Source organism: Macaca fascicularis, chromosome 12 (genome assembly GCF_037993035.2).
Source record: "Macaca fascicularis isolate 582-1 chromosome 12, T2T-MFA8v1.1".
NCBI lineage: Eukaryota > Metazoa > Chordata > Mammalia > Primates > Cercopithecidae > Macaca > Macaca fascicularis.
This window is the reverse complement of record NC_088386.1, coordinates 95,446,653-95,462,562: the sequence shown is the minus strand read 5'-3', so window position 1 is coordinate 95,462,562 and position 15,910 is coordinate 95,446,653. Positions and strand designations below refer to the sequence as shown.

Genomic DNA, 15,910 nt, shown 5'->3' with positions numbered 1-15,910 from the left:
AGACAGGTTGGTATGTGTCTCCTTGTATTTTCCAAAAATACATACTTACCGTCCTCAGGCAGGCGCCAGATGCTGCCCCCCACAAAGAACACTGGGGCCCTGCTTCTCTCCATTTGTGTTTGAAGCGAGTAAAGTGGAGAAAGGGATGCTTTCAGAAATGTTATCTTACTTAATGTCCCCATAGCCTGTAGCTCTGTAAGGAACAGTCTCACGGGGAGAGAGAGAGGATTAGGAGCCATGGGGGAAAAAGCTTTCCTTCTGGCAGTTTCTACAGCTAGAACCATGAAGCCCCTAGGTGTCACACTGTTTTCTCTGGAGGAATATAAGACTAGATGTAATATTATTACACCGTCTCATTTAGCAAGTAGTATCATCATCCGATTGTTTGGAAAGGTGAAATACAGGGGATTCTAGTTCTTTGCCCTACCATGGAAGGAACATTTGACACCACAGTACTTTTTTTGGAAAACGGAAGCTAAAGCTAGAGGCCAAAAAAGCTCTCAAAAGGGAAGATGAAGAAAGTTAGGAATATTGGTCTGGTTAAAAAGCTCTCAAAATTATGTAGTGAATGCTGACATTAGATAGGTATTGCTCTTTAGGTAATAACATGGATATGTATCTACTTTATGCATTTTTATGCAGATTTAGTAGGAAAAAAACCCTAAATATATATTTAATTCCATAGGATCCCAGTGCATTTTGAGGATTTAAACAGATAAGCCAACCTCAAAGGGACTGATTCTTGCAACTAAAACACAGACACCTCTGGGGTGAAATGTGGCAACAGTTTGACAGGCATAGCAGTAGCTTAGGCCAGAAAGGATTTATCCAATTAAAATTATGGGATGAATTTTGGCTGGCAGAATGTAATTACCAGCCTTGGAATGGATCCAGGATCCTGAGGTTAACACCCCTCCTCTTGCCAACAACCCTCCTACCTGCCAACACTCCGAGATGGAGAAGGCTGGATCTGACATAATCGCACATAATACTGTTGTGACATCTAAGTACAATGATGATGATGTGAGAAGCATCATGAACCTGATTTTTTTTAACACTCATTATGTTACTTATTTTTATGCCACATTAGGCTAGAAACCAAATGTCCACATAAATGTTAATTTCCTCAAATCTGTGTTTAAAAATTATAATTAGAAAATAAAAAATAGATTTAAAAATTAATTTATTCCGTCAAAGTAGTTATTTAGTGATTATTTCACTACAGGAACAAAATTGGATCAAAATGGTGACATTTAATCCTTGCTACACGAAAAAAAAAAGCAGGTCCTGATTTTTTGGAAGCGAAATGTGTTTTCAAGGTTGAGTGGCCTAGAAAAAAAGGAAATGCGGAAGCCTGTTTCATATTCGTTGTAACTTTGACTAAATGGGTATGCACAAGGACTGCTTTTGTCTCGGGATAGGTCCAGTTCACAGTCACAGGGGCCACTAATCCTTCAGGAGGGGATTTACTAGAAGGGTGTGTGTGACTGCATGTGTCCCTTGCAAGGAAACCAGAGAAGAGCCCCCTGCTGGTGCATGATCAATAGGCAAAGACCTGATCATTAGATTCCAATGCCCCTTTAAAGTCATTAACTGACTAGAGAATTGCGAAGGGTTTGGCGATACAGAAGAGCAGACGAAGAGGCAACACTGAGAAGAAACTGAAGCGTTCAGGGACGCCAGGCACGTGGTGCCGGGTCAGGGAGGGAGAGGCAGAGCCAGCCCGGGCGGTGTGCGGCTGGGGTGGGGCGCGCTCCGGGCGCCCGGGAGGCGGAGTCGGCGGCGGAGGCTGCGCGCGGGCCACGCGCGGCGGCGACTCGGGCTAGGCAGCCCCGTTGCCCCAGTGCCCTTCGGTGCGCGCAGGTCCGCTCCCCTTCCAAAAACTGCGGAGCGGGAGGCGCGGCCGCTAGTTCGAGAGCTCGTCCGGGGCAGCGCAGCCGCCGGCCGCCCCTCACTCCCGGGCGCCACAACCCCGCGCCCTCGCCGCTGCTGCGTCCCGCGAGACCTGTGTGGAGTCCGGGAGTCACTTCGGGTTCCCTTTCAGCGCACGTGGTCCTGGGACACTCCACCCAGGAACCCAGGCGGCACCGCGCAGGGATTCCCAGCAGCGGGGTTCTGGCCGCAGCACGCGTTGCAGCAGCCTGGCGAGCCTCCTTGCGGCCTCCAAGTGCCGGTGGGGTGCGTGCGCAGGGGGCAGGTGAACTGCTGCACTTTGCACTTGCTGGGCTAGGTTCTCTGGGGTTGGGGAGGCGCGGAGGCGGAGGACAGTCGCGTGTTTGATCTATCACCAGAGGTCATCCAATGGTAATTGAAGGGATGGGCTAGGAAGACTAGGATCTCCCTGTCCCAAACACAGAGTGTTTTGGGGGGCTTGCGTTTGGGTCACTTTCTGAGCCTGGTACTGCCGCTCATTTCAGCTTCGCTGTGAAGGTGAATTTTTCTAACACCATCTTTGTGTGATTTAGCTGTCCACAGGGAATCAAAATGTGGAATGAGAGGATGAAACTAATCCTTTCTTTTGCACTGTTAGGGGTTGCCATAAACACCATTTGTTAAAAAGCATAATTATGTTGGGAAAGTGCCTGATGAGACAATTAAGCTGCATAAACACACTGAAAACAAATGAAAACCAGAAGACGCCCACACCCCTTGTGTAAAGCAATTTTTTGTTTACATAGAAACGAGAGGTCTGGGCTGATTTATTACAACAATGTTATTAATATATAGAAAAACCTAATGACAGACATTTTATGAATTTTCAGTGATGAGACGATGGACATGATATGAAAACCTGCCTGCAAACCTGAGCTAGCTACGAAGCCTGAGCTCTCTCTAGGTTAAGATGATTAGGCCAACGAATGATCCTGGCGAACAAGCCAGCGGATTTATTCAGGGAGAGCACCATTACTTGCACCAGAGCACTTTTAGCTTAAACTCTAAAGTTTAAAGCGTGTCTCAGAGTTAGACCACTGTGGTTGATATCCCTCACGCAGGGAACATTACCTGTCAGAAAACGACCCTCATCAAACATTTGTTGAATGAATTCATGAGGGCCTCATCCATTTTTAGTTATGATATTTAAAAGAGACCAACGTTATGAGGTGCTGAACTTGAAGAGGGAAATTGTTTTCTTATTATTTTAAGATATTTTAATTCCTTTAGATCGTGAATATCATTTGAGGTATGGAAAAATGAGTCAAAAATGCTATTCTAGAGTACTAAAAAGAAAGCAACCTCCAAAACCTGTGTAATTAATCTATTTTCAACAAAAATCACATTTTTGATATTATTGAGTAATATATATCAGAATACGTGTCATCTTTCAAGTTACAGAATTTTGTAAAAAGACTTTAAACTGATTTAGAAACTTTGGTGGAACAAGGAGGAACTTAGACAATTGTCATGTAAACCATCCAAATGGCTTCCTTGTTTATTATACAAACAATGTCCATGGTGTGGCCTGTAGATACTTTTTCATTCTTGCCACAAGAATTTCTTTTATAAGAATCCACATATTAAATAATCTTCCTCGTTTCCTTTTTCTGCATTTCCCCAGTAAGTCTAGTTTAACAACAAAAAAAAATCATACCTATTTGTAAAATAGTACAGACCTTGAAAACAGGGATAAGGCTAAGGAAAACTATGCTTAAAATGGGATAACACACTTTAATGAAAAACTTTCACATACATGATGGAATTCATACTGAGGACCCTGCCAGGTATTTTCCAGTGTCGTTACAAGGTTCATATGTATGTGACCGTGTACACATTGTTTCTTATTTTAGTCAATCTGGGGATTTTATGCTTTAGAATTTTTCTAGGAATGAAATAGTAAAGTGCTCATATTATGACTGCTTCATTTCCAAAAAGTTATGATTTTTTTATAGTTAAAACATGAAAATATGAATGAACTCTAGAGACACATAAAAATTTTTCTCCTATTCCAGAAAAATCATGTCTTCTTCCAGAGTGGGACTCCGTTTGGCTGCCTGTTTACTAAACATTTCAGAAGCCAGAAGAAAATACATTGTTGAGAACATAGCAAAAGCAGCTCTTCTTGACAAAAATGGTAGGAAAAGCAGACAATTGAAGCTGAATATTGTAGTGTTTTGATAATATAGTAATTTTTGTACTGTGCACACTGTATCTACAGAACACTTTTCTTCCTTTCTTCCTGAATTTTCCTCCTTGTTCTTGAGCTGTTGCAGCTCTGCACAACTCTAGGATACTGAGATAGCTCAGTTACTCAGATGTGCACATATGCTCTTTTCTAAATGTCTGCATACGCTCAGCAGCGCAGCTCTTAACATTTGCGTGTGAGTCTCTGAGATGCGTGTTGTTCAGAATATTGACAGGCTTCTGGGGAGGATGTATTTACCTAAAAGTATAATGTTTCCCTCATGGGTCGTTTATTTGATCATTAATAGAATGAGCATAATCGTACCTTATGCTTTTTATTGAGCAGGTTAAATGAAAAATAAACTTGCCAAATACCAACTACTTTTCAAAGCACTCCTGCCAGCAAAGCCCATGCAATCATTACAGTATTATTATTTCTGCCCTCTTTTCTCTGTATAGAGACTGTTAGGCAAGTGCATTTAAATGATGTGCGTAAGATCACTCAGCAATTTGGTGACAGAAGACTGGAACTCATGCCTCCTTATTCCCTTGGCCAGTATTACTATGAAGGATACTGCTCTTTTTTTCACCCTTCTTAAAATGTTCCTGTAATGACACATGGTTAGATATTATTTGTCTTTACTTTCACTCAGACTAACACACACAACAGTATATACAGTCGTTTAAATAGAATGCTTGTTATTAAATCAATAACTTTTTGGCAACAAGTGAAACCAGCCCTAAAGCATTTCAGACAGTAAATTTTAATTTCCGATTGTCATTTTTAATGTGGTTACTGTTTTTCATATGAAAGAAGTGTTTTCCACCAACCCATCTTAACTGTGAGCATATTTAAGTTACTGTCTCGCAACTTTGCAGGAGCCAGAAATGTCTATGAAAATTCCTGATAATTGCTGATAGGAAAACTCCTTTGGAGTTGGTATGCAGCTGTGATTTTGCATGCTTTTTGTGGAAAGAGCCAGCTCGGGCTCTTCATTGTCAGACACAGTACACCTAATGGGATTGGGTTGCCTGTCTCTGTGATTAAGTAAATGTGCAGAGACATTTGTGGAAGACACACACTGATGGATGCCTGGGTCTCAACTCACAGTTTTTATCAGCTTATTAGTGGCAGCAGCTCAAATGGAATTATAGCTATTATACTCCATTACAAATACCAAACAATTTACTTCTGCTGAGATTCACACTGACAGCTCCTCTTGCCAGCAGTAATTTTTTTTCTATATGCATGCTTAAGAAATTGCAGGAGAGAGTAGTATTTTATTCTTTCAGCATTTGATTCAATTGAATCATATGAAACTGAGAATAAAAGCTTTTCAGGAGAAGATTTAGGATGAAAAAAAATTGAATCATATCTCTTTTTTTCCAGGAGTTAGAGTATGTTAGGAGGTTGCATGATCTTGTTCTTACTTCATCTTTTATAGTTTTCAAAATGCAAGGAAGGTAGCACTAGTTAAGAAAATGAACCTTTTTTTTTTTAACAAATATTTTAAAGGCATTTTTTTAAGTGAGTGGAATAAAACTATATAAACTGTATTTTTTTTCTAATTAAGCAATGTGAGCACATTTAAATGGCCTAGAAAGGTCTTAGGTAAAGGAATCTGAGTTATAAATTTTAGACCTACACCAGGGCAGGACTCTATAGATGCTCATTTGGCCATGAGTGAGTGACATACATATGTTTATCTTCTCACATTATTAAAATTAATAGTGTAGGGCTGTTGTAAGCTCTGTAGTTCCTGGGTGTAACTTGTTTTTCCTTTCCTCTGAAAAGATTAATTGTTAAGCTGCCAGGGGACAGGGAGACAAGGTATAATAGCATAACCAAAGGTTTAATTACCGCCTGAAAACTTTTGTCCTTCACTTTGAATTTGCTTTTGTAGGCATAAGGGGTACTTTTAAGGAGCCTGGACCATGCTTGTAAACTTCAAAAATAACTCTAGGGCTATGTATGGCTGCCACACAAGGGAATGGCAGCTTTCTCCTCCAGCTTACACATATTCAAGAGAGTCACAAACCACCAAAAGCTGGAAGTTGTTAACATCTGAAGGCTGTTGGTGGCCTCCGAAAAGGAGATGGTGGACTCAGAACAGTTTCTAATGGACAGGTGCATGCGTCTCAAAAACCTCTGCTCTGGGCACTAATTGGTCTATTCTAGTTTTACCAGATGTTAGATCTTGACCCAAACAGTTTAGTTTCTGGATTTGGGAAGGAAATGTTGACAAGGCCTAGGTGATGAGATTGATGAAGAACAGGATTTACAGCGATATGATTTGGCTATTAGAGAAAGGGGCTACCATCTTAGACTGAGTTAAGGGAATTTTGGCAAATTCAATAGCAAGTCCAAAAGAGGGTCTATTATAGACATCAAAAGCTTGTGTCTGGGCTGAGCCATCTGGTTATACAATAAGATGCTGTAAGAAAAGTGGACATTGCCTCTCATGAATTTCATGTTTATTCAACGTCACTTCCAAAAGTCACATCCCAGAATTTTTCAACTAAGCTAAATTTAATTATACCAGAAGAAATAAACTATTAAGGTTTTATCACAGAAAAAAAAATTCTTGCACTCCTGTCTTGTTTTCTTTACAGGAAAGAAACATCCTCAAGTGTCCGTGCTCAATATATTTTCTGATCAAGACTATAATAGATCAGTCATTACAATAGCAGCTTCTGTTGATAAGTTGGGTAAGATTTCAGTTTCTTTCTTCACATATTTGTCTTTATTTTGGTGAAGGGTAGGCCTTCGGGTAGACCTGAACATTCTCTAATCATTGATTTCCTGTGTAAATCTGAATACTCCCCTCTGTTAAGTAAAGAGTCTACCACAAAACTACATTTAGTCATTTTTCTGAACATGTAAATCTCAAACATCCTCCATTTCCTCTTTGTTACAGTGAACTTTGGGGTCCAAGATTTCATGACTTTTTTTTTTTTCTTTTTCTTTTTGCTGAAGATGATCACATATCCTTTGTGGTTAAGAAAAGACATCTTCAGGTTTTAGCCCGTGAAGTAATAGTGTTGAAGTCAGCTTTCATTTCACTGCTAAGCTGGCATGGAATGAAACATGCTAAGCAGTGCATTCTGGGTTGGGAACTTGAGATCTGGAGTTGGGCCATGAGTTGACATGTCTCACAGGGACATTGTAAGGTTTAGTAGAGAGCTTACTGATAACTTCAGCAAGCATAGGACAGATTATCTTTTTTTTTTTTTTTTTTTCCAAGACAAGAGTCTCACTCCATCACCCAGAGTGGAGTGCAGTGGCGTGATTTCGACTCACTGCAACCTCTGCCTCCCGGGTTCAAGCAATTCTTGTGCTTCAGCCTCCTGTGTAGCTGGAATTACAGGCGCACACCACCATGCCTGGCTAACTTTTTGTATTGTTTTCAATAGAGATGGGGATTTGCCATGTTGGCCAGGCTGGTCTCAAACTCCTGACCTCAAGTGATTTGCCTGCCTCAGCCTCCCAAAATGCTGGAATTGTAGGAGTGAGCCACCGAGCCCGGCCTGGACAGATTATGTTGAATGTTAATCTTAATACAGGATAAAAATCCACTTTTTCCTCTATTGCTAAAATGGTCATACTGTATTACTAATAAAAACTCAGAGTAATATCATAAAACTCTTAGGTGTCTATAATATGCATTTAGCTATAATAATTCAATGAAAATATAATTAGTGGATAAGAGCAAAACTAAAATAAGTATGCTTTAAAAAATTTACGTGAAAAAGAATTTATGTGGTTCAGCACAGTGGCTTATGCCTATAGTTTCTGCACTTTGGGAGGCCAAGGTGAGAGGATTGCCTGATGCCAGGAATTTGAGACCAACCTGGGCAACGTAGCAAGACTCAGTCTCTAAAAAATAAAAAATAAAAAAATTATGTTTGTGTATCTATTTTAATAGAATTACTCATAAAGCATTCTGCAAATAAGGAATTTGATTAGATTAATTGGAGAAAGTTGAAAAAATTTAAAGTAACCAATTATAAAAAAATAATCAAATAGTATAAGACCAATAAATCTTGTATAATTCTCCCACTTTGGGGAGGAAAAGGTGGAAGAAATATGAAGTTTTATGACTGTTGGGAGGTGGGGTGAGGGGAGAGGTTGGATTTTGTGTTTTTCGTTATTTTGGACAAAAAAGAAGTCTTCTATATAGATGACAAAAGAAAAGCAACTAGTGGAGCAACAAAATCATAGCTTTTTCTGTAGATGCAGTTGAAAGCTTAATGATTGTTTTCCACAATTTTGCATTTTTAGGCAGCTCTGTTCTGGCTGCCTGCCTAGAGGCCTTCCAGGCTATCGATATGGAAGTTCAAGAGGGAATCCACCCTTGCCTGGGAGCAGTGGACCTAGTTCCGATTTACCCTCTCTCTGGAGTCACAGTGGAAGAGTGTGGAGTGGTGGCCAGAAGTAAGAGAAAGTTTGGGGTTATGTGTTCTCCTCTTATTGGAAACCACTTTTGCAAACTGAAATAGCTTGTGAGAATCGCATCACTCCTCAGCTCCCTGGGAAAAGTTGATCTTGAAGAACCGTATCCACAATACACTGTGTGTTTGTGACATACCCCTCCACTTCCTATGCCGTGACATTATGGAACACTAAATGTTGTGGGGTATGGCAAAAAAAAAAAAAAAAATCAATAATTTTATCCCTTACAAATTCACAATGGATCATGAGGAAGCAATAGTGGTTTCTAATAAGTCCTTCAGGCTCTTCAGGGCAGAACGATGGTGTGTTTTGCCTATCTGTGTCCTATTTTCTTGAGCAGGGGTAATGATGAGGTTGAAAATCTACTTAAATGTTAACTCTTACCCCTTTTTCCTCCGACTTTTTTTTTTTTTTTTTTCCTTTTTTCCCTGTGCACAACTCTCACTAAGATTTTCTTTAGAGCTGAACTGTCACTTGAATGATTTCAGCCCCAGGGGTAAGGTTAATTTGGAAAATTTGAGCTATGCCACTTGAGGTGTTTTTGAATTAGGCAAATTGGGAGGAAAGAAAGAACTTTTGCCTGGACTGTCTAACTGTACCACGGTTAATTACAAGATGCAGAGGCTTATAATCTTCGGGGAAAAATCCGCCTTAGGATAATTGCATTCTTTTCTACCTCAGAAATCCCTCTATGATGTTGTCTCATTTTTAATTAATGGTGAATTGTCTAACATTTGGGATGTAGATTTGGACTTTAGTTGAGCTACATGAAGCACCAGAAATAGGAAATGAGACTTGCTTCCAAAGGAGTGCCTCACTACTTATGCTGCATTTTCATGTGACCTGACAGTTGAAGGGTTATTTCCGAGGGAAATCTTGGCCTCAGACTTGCTTTACGTTTTAAGAAAGAGTTAAAATTCAGCATGGAGGGGAAAATGTGTTCCACACAAAAATGAAGAGTTCAGAATTGTCCAGACCAGAATAATGATTTTAATTGTCTTCAAAACAATTATGGACAATTACATTAAATCTCAAATTAGCTAGTACATGAAGTTCTTCATTACATCGGGACTGGTCCACCCCAGATGTTCGTCCTGCGTAGGAGACAGTTAAGAATCAGTGAGTCTGGACACAGGATTTCTCCCTTCCCTTGCCCTTTGCTTCATTGGCAGCTACTGTACCTCATGATTTAAACATGGACATTTCTAATTAAATGAGAGCTCAGCTGCATTCTTGAACTAATTTATAACATTTGATTTGAAATGTAATAGCTTCAATCTTCATCTGATTAAAAACAGTCCTATACTGTACATGGTTACTATTTTGATGCTCCAACATGCAGTTTTTATTTTTACATTCCCTTTTCTACACAGCTGTTCATCTAATATCATCCAAATTTTTTTAAGTTTTTTTTTTTTTTTGTAACAGCATGCTCAGGCATTCTTATGAGGCAGAAGTATTCACATTCTAGGATCCTGCTGTTCTCAGAACAGTGAAAGGATGTTTTTCCCTAGAATAAGGCTTTCCCAGAGAAACCAGCTGTAACATAATAATCAGCTAACTTTCTCTGGACAAAGGGCAATAAATAGCATCCCAGTGACATAAAAGAGTTGATACTGATATGTGCAATTTATGTATACTTTGTGTGCAAAAATGCTGAATAACATATTTCACAACTTTTTAATATCAGCTGTAAGTTTGCTTTTAGCTTCAGGAAGAGGTTCTTAAGGTGGGTCCAAAGTTGGTATTCAGAGGATTTATAAATAACTGTCAACAATTTTTGCAAGTTTTTCTGCATGTGCATTGTGTGTATATACATAGAGACATACACTCACATATACTTTTGCATATCATTTTAGTTTGAGGACTTTTAGAATACAGGGAACAGTGATGCAGAGGCCCACAGGTGAGGGCAGCCTGAACTCGAGCACCTGCAAAGGACTTCAGTTTGGCTGCATGGAATGTAGAGGTGGGGTGGGATGGGAAAGACATTCCTGGGAATGTTATGAAATGAGGCTCAAGAGGTAATCAGAGGCCAAATTATGAAGTTTTAATTTTTTAAATTTTTTGAGATGGAGTCTCACTCTGTCACCCAGGCTGGAGTGCAGTGGTGCAACCTCGGCTCACTGCAACCTCCGCCTCCCAGACTCAAGTGATTCTCGTGCCTCAGCCTCCTGAGTAGCTGGGACTACAGGTGTGCACTGCCATACCCAGCTAATTTTTTTTTTTTTTTGTATTTTTAGTAGAAATGGGGTTTTTCCTTGTTGGCCAGGCTGGTCTCAAACTCCTGACCTCAAGCAAGCTGCCGGCCTCAGCCTCCCAAAGTGCTGGGATTACAGGCATGAGCCACTGCACTTGGCTAGATTATGAAGTTTTAGATGTCTGGTTGAAGAGTTCAAATCTTGTGCTAAAGGCAGTGGTAACCACTGAAGTGTTTTAAGCAAGAAAATTATATGATTGGCTTTCAGTTCTTAGAAAGAGCACTCTGCCTACATGATAGACAATGGACAGGAAGCAGGCTGACCAGTTTAGAAGGATGATATTGGCCTAAGAGAATAGAGAATGGACAGATTGCATGAGATCTTGCTGGTGAGGGACAGAGCAGTGGTGTGATAGTGTTACAACTTAAAATGGCAGAAGAAAGGAGGTTTGGGGAAAAGATGAATACATTTTTTACATGCTGTCATTTGACAGCATGTAAAAGGTTGGCAGAGGTAAAATAATAGTAATGTTCTAATGATTCATTGTGAGCAATGTTTACATAGGTATAATAATGTAACCACTAACTATTCACCCAAATTGATACAAATATTTTGAGAGGATGATTGATTATACAGTTTAGAGCTCAGGTGAGATGTAGATCTAGTCTATATTTATTTAAAGCTTATAGGTTTTCTTCCCAATATTTTGGACATTGGTATGTATGTATGTATGTATTTATTTACTGAGATGGAGTCTCACTGTATCACCCAGGCTGGAGTGCAGTACATGATCTTGGCTCACTGCAACCCCCGCCTCCTGTGTTCAAGTGATTCTCCTGTCTCAGCCTCCCCAGTAGCTGGGATTTCAAGTGTGAGCCACTGTGCCTGGCTGGTTTTCATTTTCTATAAAAACTCACAATTGATCTATTAGGCTCTGTCTCATTTTTATCACTATTAGGTCTCTAAATTTTTTTTTAAGACAGGATCTTGCTGTGTTGGCCAGGCTGGAGTGTAGTGGCATGATCTTGGCTCACTGCAACTTCTGCCTCTCTGGTTCAAGCAATCCTCCCACCTCAGCCTCCTGAGTAGCTGTGATCACAGGTGCATGCCACCACACCTGGCTCATTTTTGTGTTTTCGTAGAGACAGGGTCTTGTCATGTTGCCCAGGTGGGTCTTGAATTCCTGGGCTCAAGCGATCCTCCCACCTCAGCCTCTCAAAGTGTTGGAATTATAGGCATGAGCCACTGCCCCTAGCCAGGTCTCTAAAATTTTTTCCTTTCCTCCTTCTCTGTCTTTCTTTTTGTTTTTATCAAAATGATACAGGCATGTAGCTAAAAATCACATACTGCACAGGGTTTATTCAAAAAATTCTAAGTACCTATCTAACCCCTTTTACCTCCCACCATACACACCCTTCAATTTCCTTTTCCTCAGAGCCGGCCAAGTACTTTCCACTTTTTTACCTTGTTTTAACTCTAGATATCGAAATATCACACTTACACTGGTATGTCTTGGTCTTTCAGTTTCAGGCATTATCTATTGACTTCTCACTGTGGAAGATGAAAATTTAGCTTCCCCTTACCCCACCTCTCATCTCTAACACACACACACACACACACACACACACACACACACCCCACTCACACATCCCAATCTTCCAACCTCTCAATATATTTATATCAAAATTTGAGTCAATAGTTAGTGGTTACATTATTATAACTATGTAAACATATGTATAACTATGTAAACATTGTTCACAATGAATCATTTAGAACATTATTATTATTTGAACTTTTCTGCATAACTTTGTATTTTTGCTGGAGTTGGTCATTATCTTTTTGATAATTTGTTTGCTTAGTGTTTTATGTACTTACCACTGGTTTGGCTCCAAATTCACTGTCAGTTGTTACATCTCTCTAAGCATCCAGATAGAACACTTCATGCATTCATTGAGGGTTCTATCAATTCCATCTTCTTAAAGAAGTATCTTCTAGAATTCTCCAACCTGTTCCAGTTAGGACTAGCTGCCCTCAGTATGCTGAGGATAACTGTCTTCATAGGATCTCCCTCAGCCATCATCATGACTTTCATCTTTCTCCATGTTGAACGCCCTGGTCCTCAACCTGAATCCCATATCTTCTCTTTCTCTTTTTTTACTTTCTTAGTTTAAGGTGTCATTTTGGTGGAACACATCCTTTAGTAGCTTTCTGGAAAATAAAATGAAGTACATTGTTGACCCTTTGCATGTCAGAAAGTACCATTATTCTCCTTCACACTGAATTATTAGTTTGTCTTGCTATAGAATTCCAGGTTAGAAATAACTTTAATTTAAAGATGTTGTGTCATTGACTTCTTGTTTCCACATTGCTATTGAGACTTCTGAAACCGTTATGACTCCTTATTTTTTGTATGTGACCTTTCATTTCTCTCTGGAGGCTTGTGAGGTCTTTGCTTGGTTCCCAGTGTTCTGAAATTTCTCTCAAGTGCTTTTGTATGGGTTTGTTTCCATCCATTATGCTGGATACTTGGTGAGTCCTTTTATTCTTTGAAACTATTGTCCGTCAGTGCTGGACAATTCTTTTAAATTATTCCATTGATGATTTCTTCCATTTTCTCAGTTCTTTCTAAAAGCCTCATTATTTGGAGATTAGAACTCTTTTACTGGTCCTCTGCATTTACTTTCTTTCTTATTTTCCATCACTCTATTTTTATAACACGTTCTGGCAAATTTCCTCTACTTTCTATCCTAGCCTTCCATAAGTTTTTTATGGCTTCCATGTTAATTTCCAAGTGCTTTCATTTACTCTGTAAATGTTCCTTTTATTTTACTTTTCAAGAGAACATCCTGGTTTTTTTCATGAATGTATCATTAATGGATCATCGTGGTTTCTTCTTCCTGCATAGTCTCCCCCCACCTTACCCCCTTCACCCCATTGCTTTTTCTTGTTTTTTTTTTTTTTTAAATTTTGTTTTGTTTTGTTTTTTAAAGGCTTTCCTAAGATGTTTGATGATGCCTGGTTGGCTGTTTATTCTGAGTGGATGCTAGAAGGCTGAATGGACATTCCGAGTATGCACATGGGGTTTGTCAGCTGTAGGCTGACATGGCTGGGTCGTTTCTTTGGGGAACTCATACTTCAGTATCTTTTTGTCTTTCCTCTTGAGCTGTTCATGTTCCCCAGAGAAGGATCTTCCAGTGTCCAGCCTGGAGTGGAGACACCACTGCCAGTGTTTTAGAAGCTAAGTTGCACAAAAGGGCTGAAAAAATCTCAACGTTTAGATTGTCAATATAAACATTCTTTTAATTCCTCTCTTTTTGTTACTTACCCCAGCCCTCAGCTGTGTCCATATTCCCCAGCCCAGACACCTTGTGTTTTACCTCTTGCATATTCTGCCAGGGTGTGGCAGGGCAGGTGCCTGTGTGGATCAGGGATGGGCTTTGACCGCTGCTGAAGCTGACTTCCCACCCATCTTCCGGTTTTGAGCTTCCCCTTTGCCTTCCCTCCCAAAGTGGGGCTGCCAGTTCTGCCCACTATCAGGTGTCTGTGGGATGCATCAGGCGCTTCTCTGCTGCTCCACTTGCTGCCTTGGGTCTGCCGAATCACCTCCCCCTCACACGTTTTCTCTGCAGCTTCCACTGCGATTGCCTCCTCTTTATTTCTGTTTGTTTGAGTTGATGCTTGGGAAAAAAAATTTCTTTACCATTTTTTTTCCTTGGGGTTTCTGGAAGAAATGAAAGTAAACATATACATCCACATTTTCATGTTTTCCTGGAAGTCCCTACTTCTCTTGGCGATTTTAAATCATCGTGGATCTTTCAGGAACAATGCATTCACCTCACTTGGAATCATTGGTAAATTTTCAGGAGCATTCTTCTTTTGTCTGACTTCTACTCAGTATTGAAGATATTTAGTCTGATTTTCTGGACTTCTGTCAAGTTTCTATAGACAATTTCTCTGCAGGATACTGTGGACCTTGATGCTTCTTGTATGTGTTCTACGTCTTCCTCACTCCGTGTTTTCACATGCTGGACCCAGTGTCTCTGTAACATGTAAAAGTTTCTGTTTACACACAAACTTTCATGAGAAGGATTGAGTGATGATAGAGGGGAAGGGTCAGCGCCGAAGGTTCTTAGGCAAATTCTCCCAATGCCTTGACAGTGAAAATAGGCTTAGCTAACATGTAGGCTCATAATATTCAGCTTTAAGAGTCTAGACCATAGTTAATGGATTTTATAAATGATATGGAAACTTGCTTTTTGTTTCATGTCATTGATCAAATGAATATTTGTACAATGCCATATCAACTAAGGTCATTATTTAGAGAACTGGAAAGATAAATGCTAGCCATGTAAGTTATATGAATAAAGAAATAGCTCTGGCATGACTGATTCTTATTTTTTTGATTTTTAAAAAATATATAAAACATTAAGGACTTTGATCAGAATGATCAGCCTTGTAGATTTTTTTTTCAATTATTCTTATGACTTGGAGGATGTGTGCCATGACACATTCACACAGCGTCAACACTCGCATGGTAGTCTTGAGACCCTTTGATTACCTTATTACAGATTGTCAAAACATGGGCTGATCTGGCAAATCAGGAACAACTTTTCACTTTAAGAATTTCTACTCTGATTCTCCAGTTGCTATGGAGATTGTCTCATAAAACAGTGTTGGATTTGGTTGAGATCAGTCAGTTTAGATGCTGGGTTCTGATAAAGTTCTTACCACCATCAACACTACCCTCATTGCCATAACATAAAAACAATAGTCGATTTTACAAATGTGTGTAAACGTATTTAGGGCATAGCATTTAGTTGGAGAATTACAGGAATACTGCCACAACAGAAAAATCTGAGAAAACAAGGGATTGTACATTGGGAAAGTACTTAAAATATTAAGATTGATTTCCAGTGACTTTAGTACCTTTTAACTATGAAGGAAAGTTACCAGGTTGCTCATAAATTCATATTGCCTCAGGCTGAATAAATGCAAGAGGAGTCTACCAACCACTGTAAAACGGGTACTAATGAAGAAGGAAAGGCCAAATGGGAGAACTGGAATAAACAAACTTAATCTTCCATGACCAGCATTTGTGGATGAACCCAGCCATACTTGAAAAAGCTGCACTCTTTTC

At 39.7% G+C, this 15,910-nt stretch overlaps 1 protein-coding gene across 11 annotated transcripts in view; it reads left to right on the top strand.

Annotated features, from left to right (window-relative positions):
- The first annotated feature begins 1,772 nt into the window (after positions 1–1,772).
- Positions 1,773–15,910, top strand: part of FTCDNL1 (formiminotransferase cyclodeaminase N-terminal like) — a 45,051-nt gene continuing 30,913 nt past the window's right edge. For 3 of the 11 annotated variants that reach the window (XM_074009639.1, XM_074009637.1, XM_045367444.3), the window contains exons 1-3: positions 1,773–2,197; positions 3,948–4,069; positions 6,733–6,828. In XM_074009639.1, coding sequence (XP_073865740.1) covers positions 3,955–4,069; positions 6,733–6,828 — 211 coding nt within the window. In that variant the 5' untranslated portion in view covers positions 1,773–2,197; positions 3,948–3,954. Of the gene's footprint in view, positions 2,305–3,947; positions 4,070–6,732; positions 6,829–8,401; positions 8,555–15,910 lie in introns of all 11 variants that reach the window. The other 8 variants (XM_074009636.1, XM_045367442.3, XM_074009640.1 and 5 more) reach the window with 6 other exon arrangements.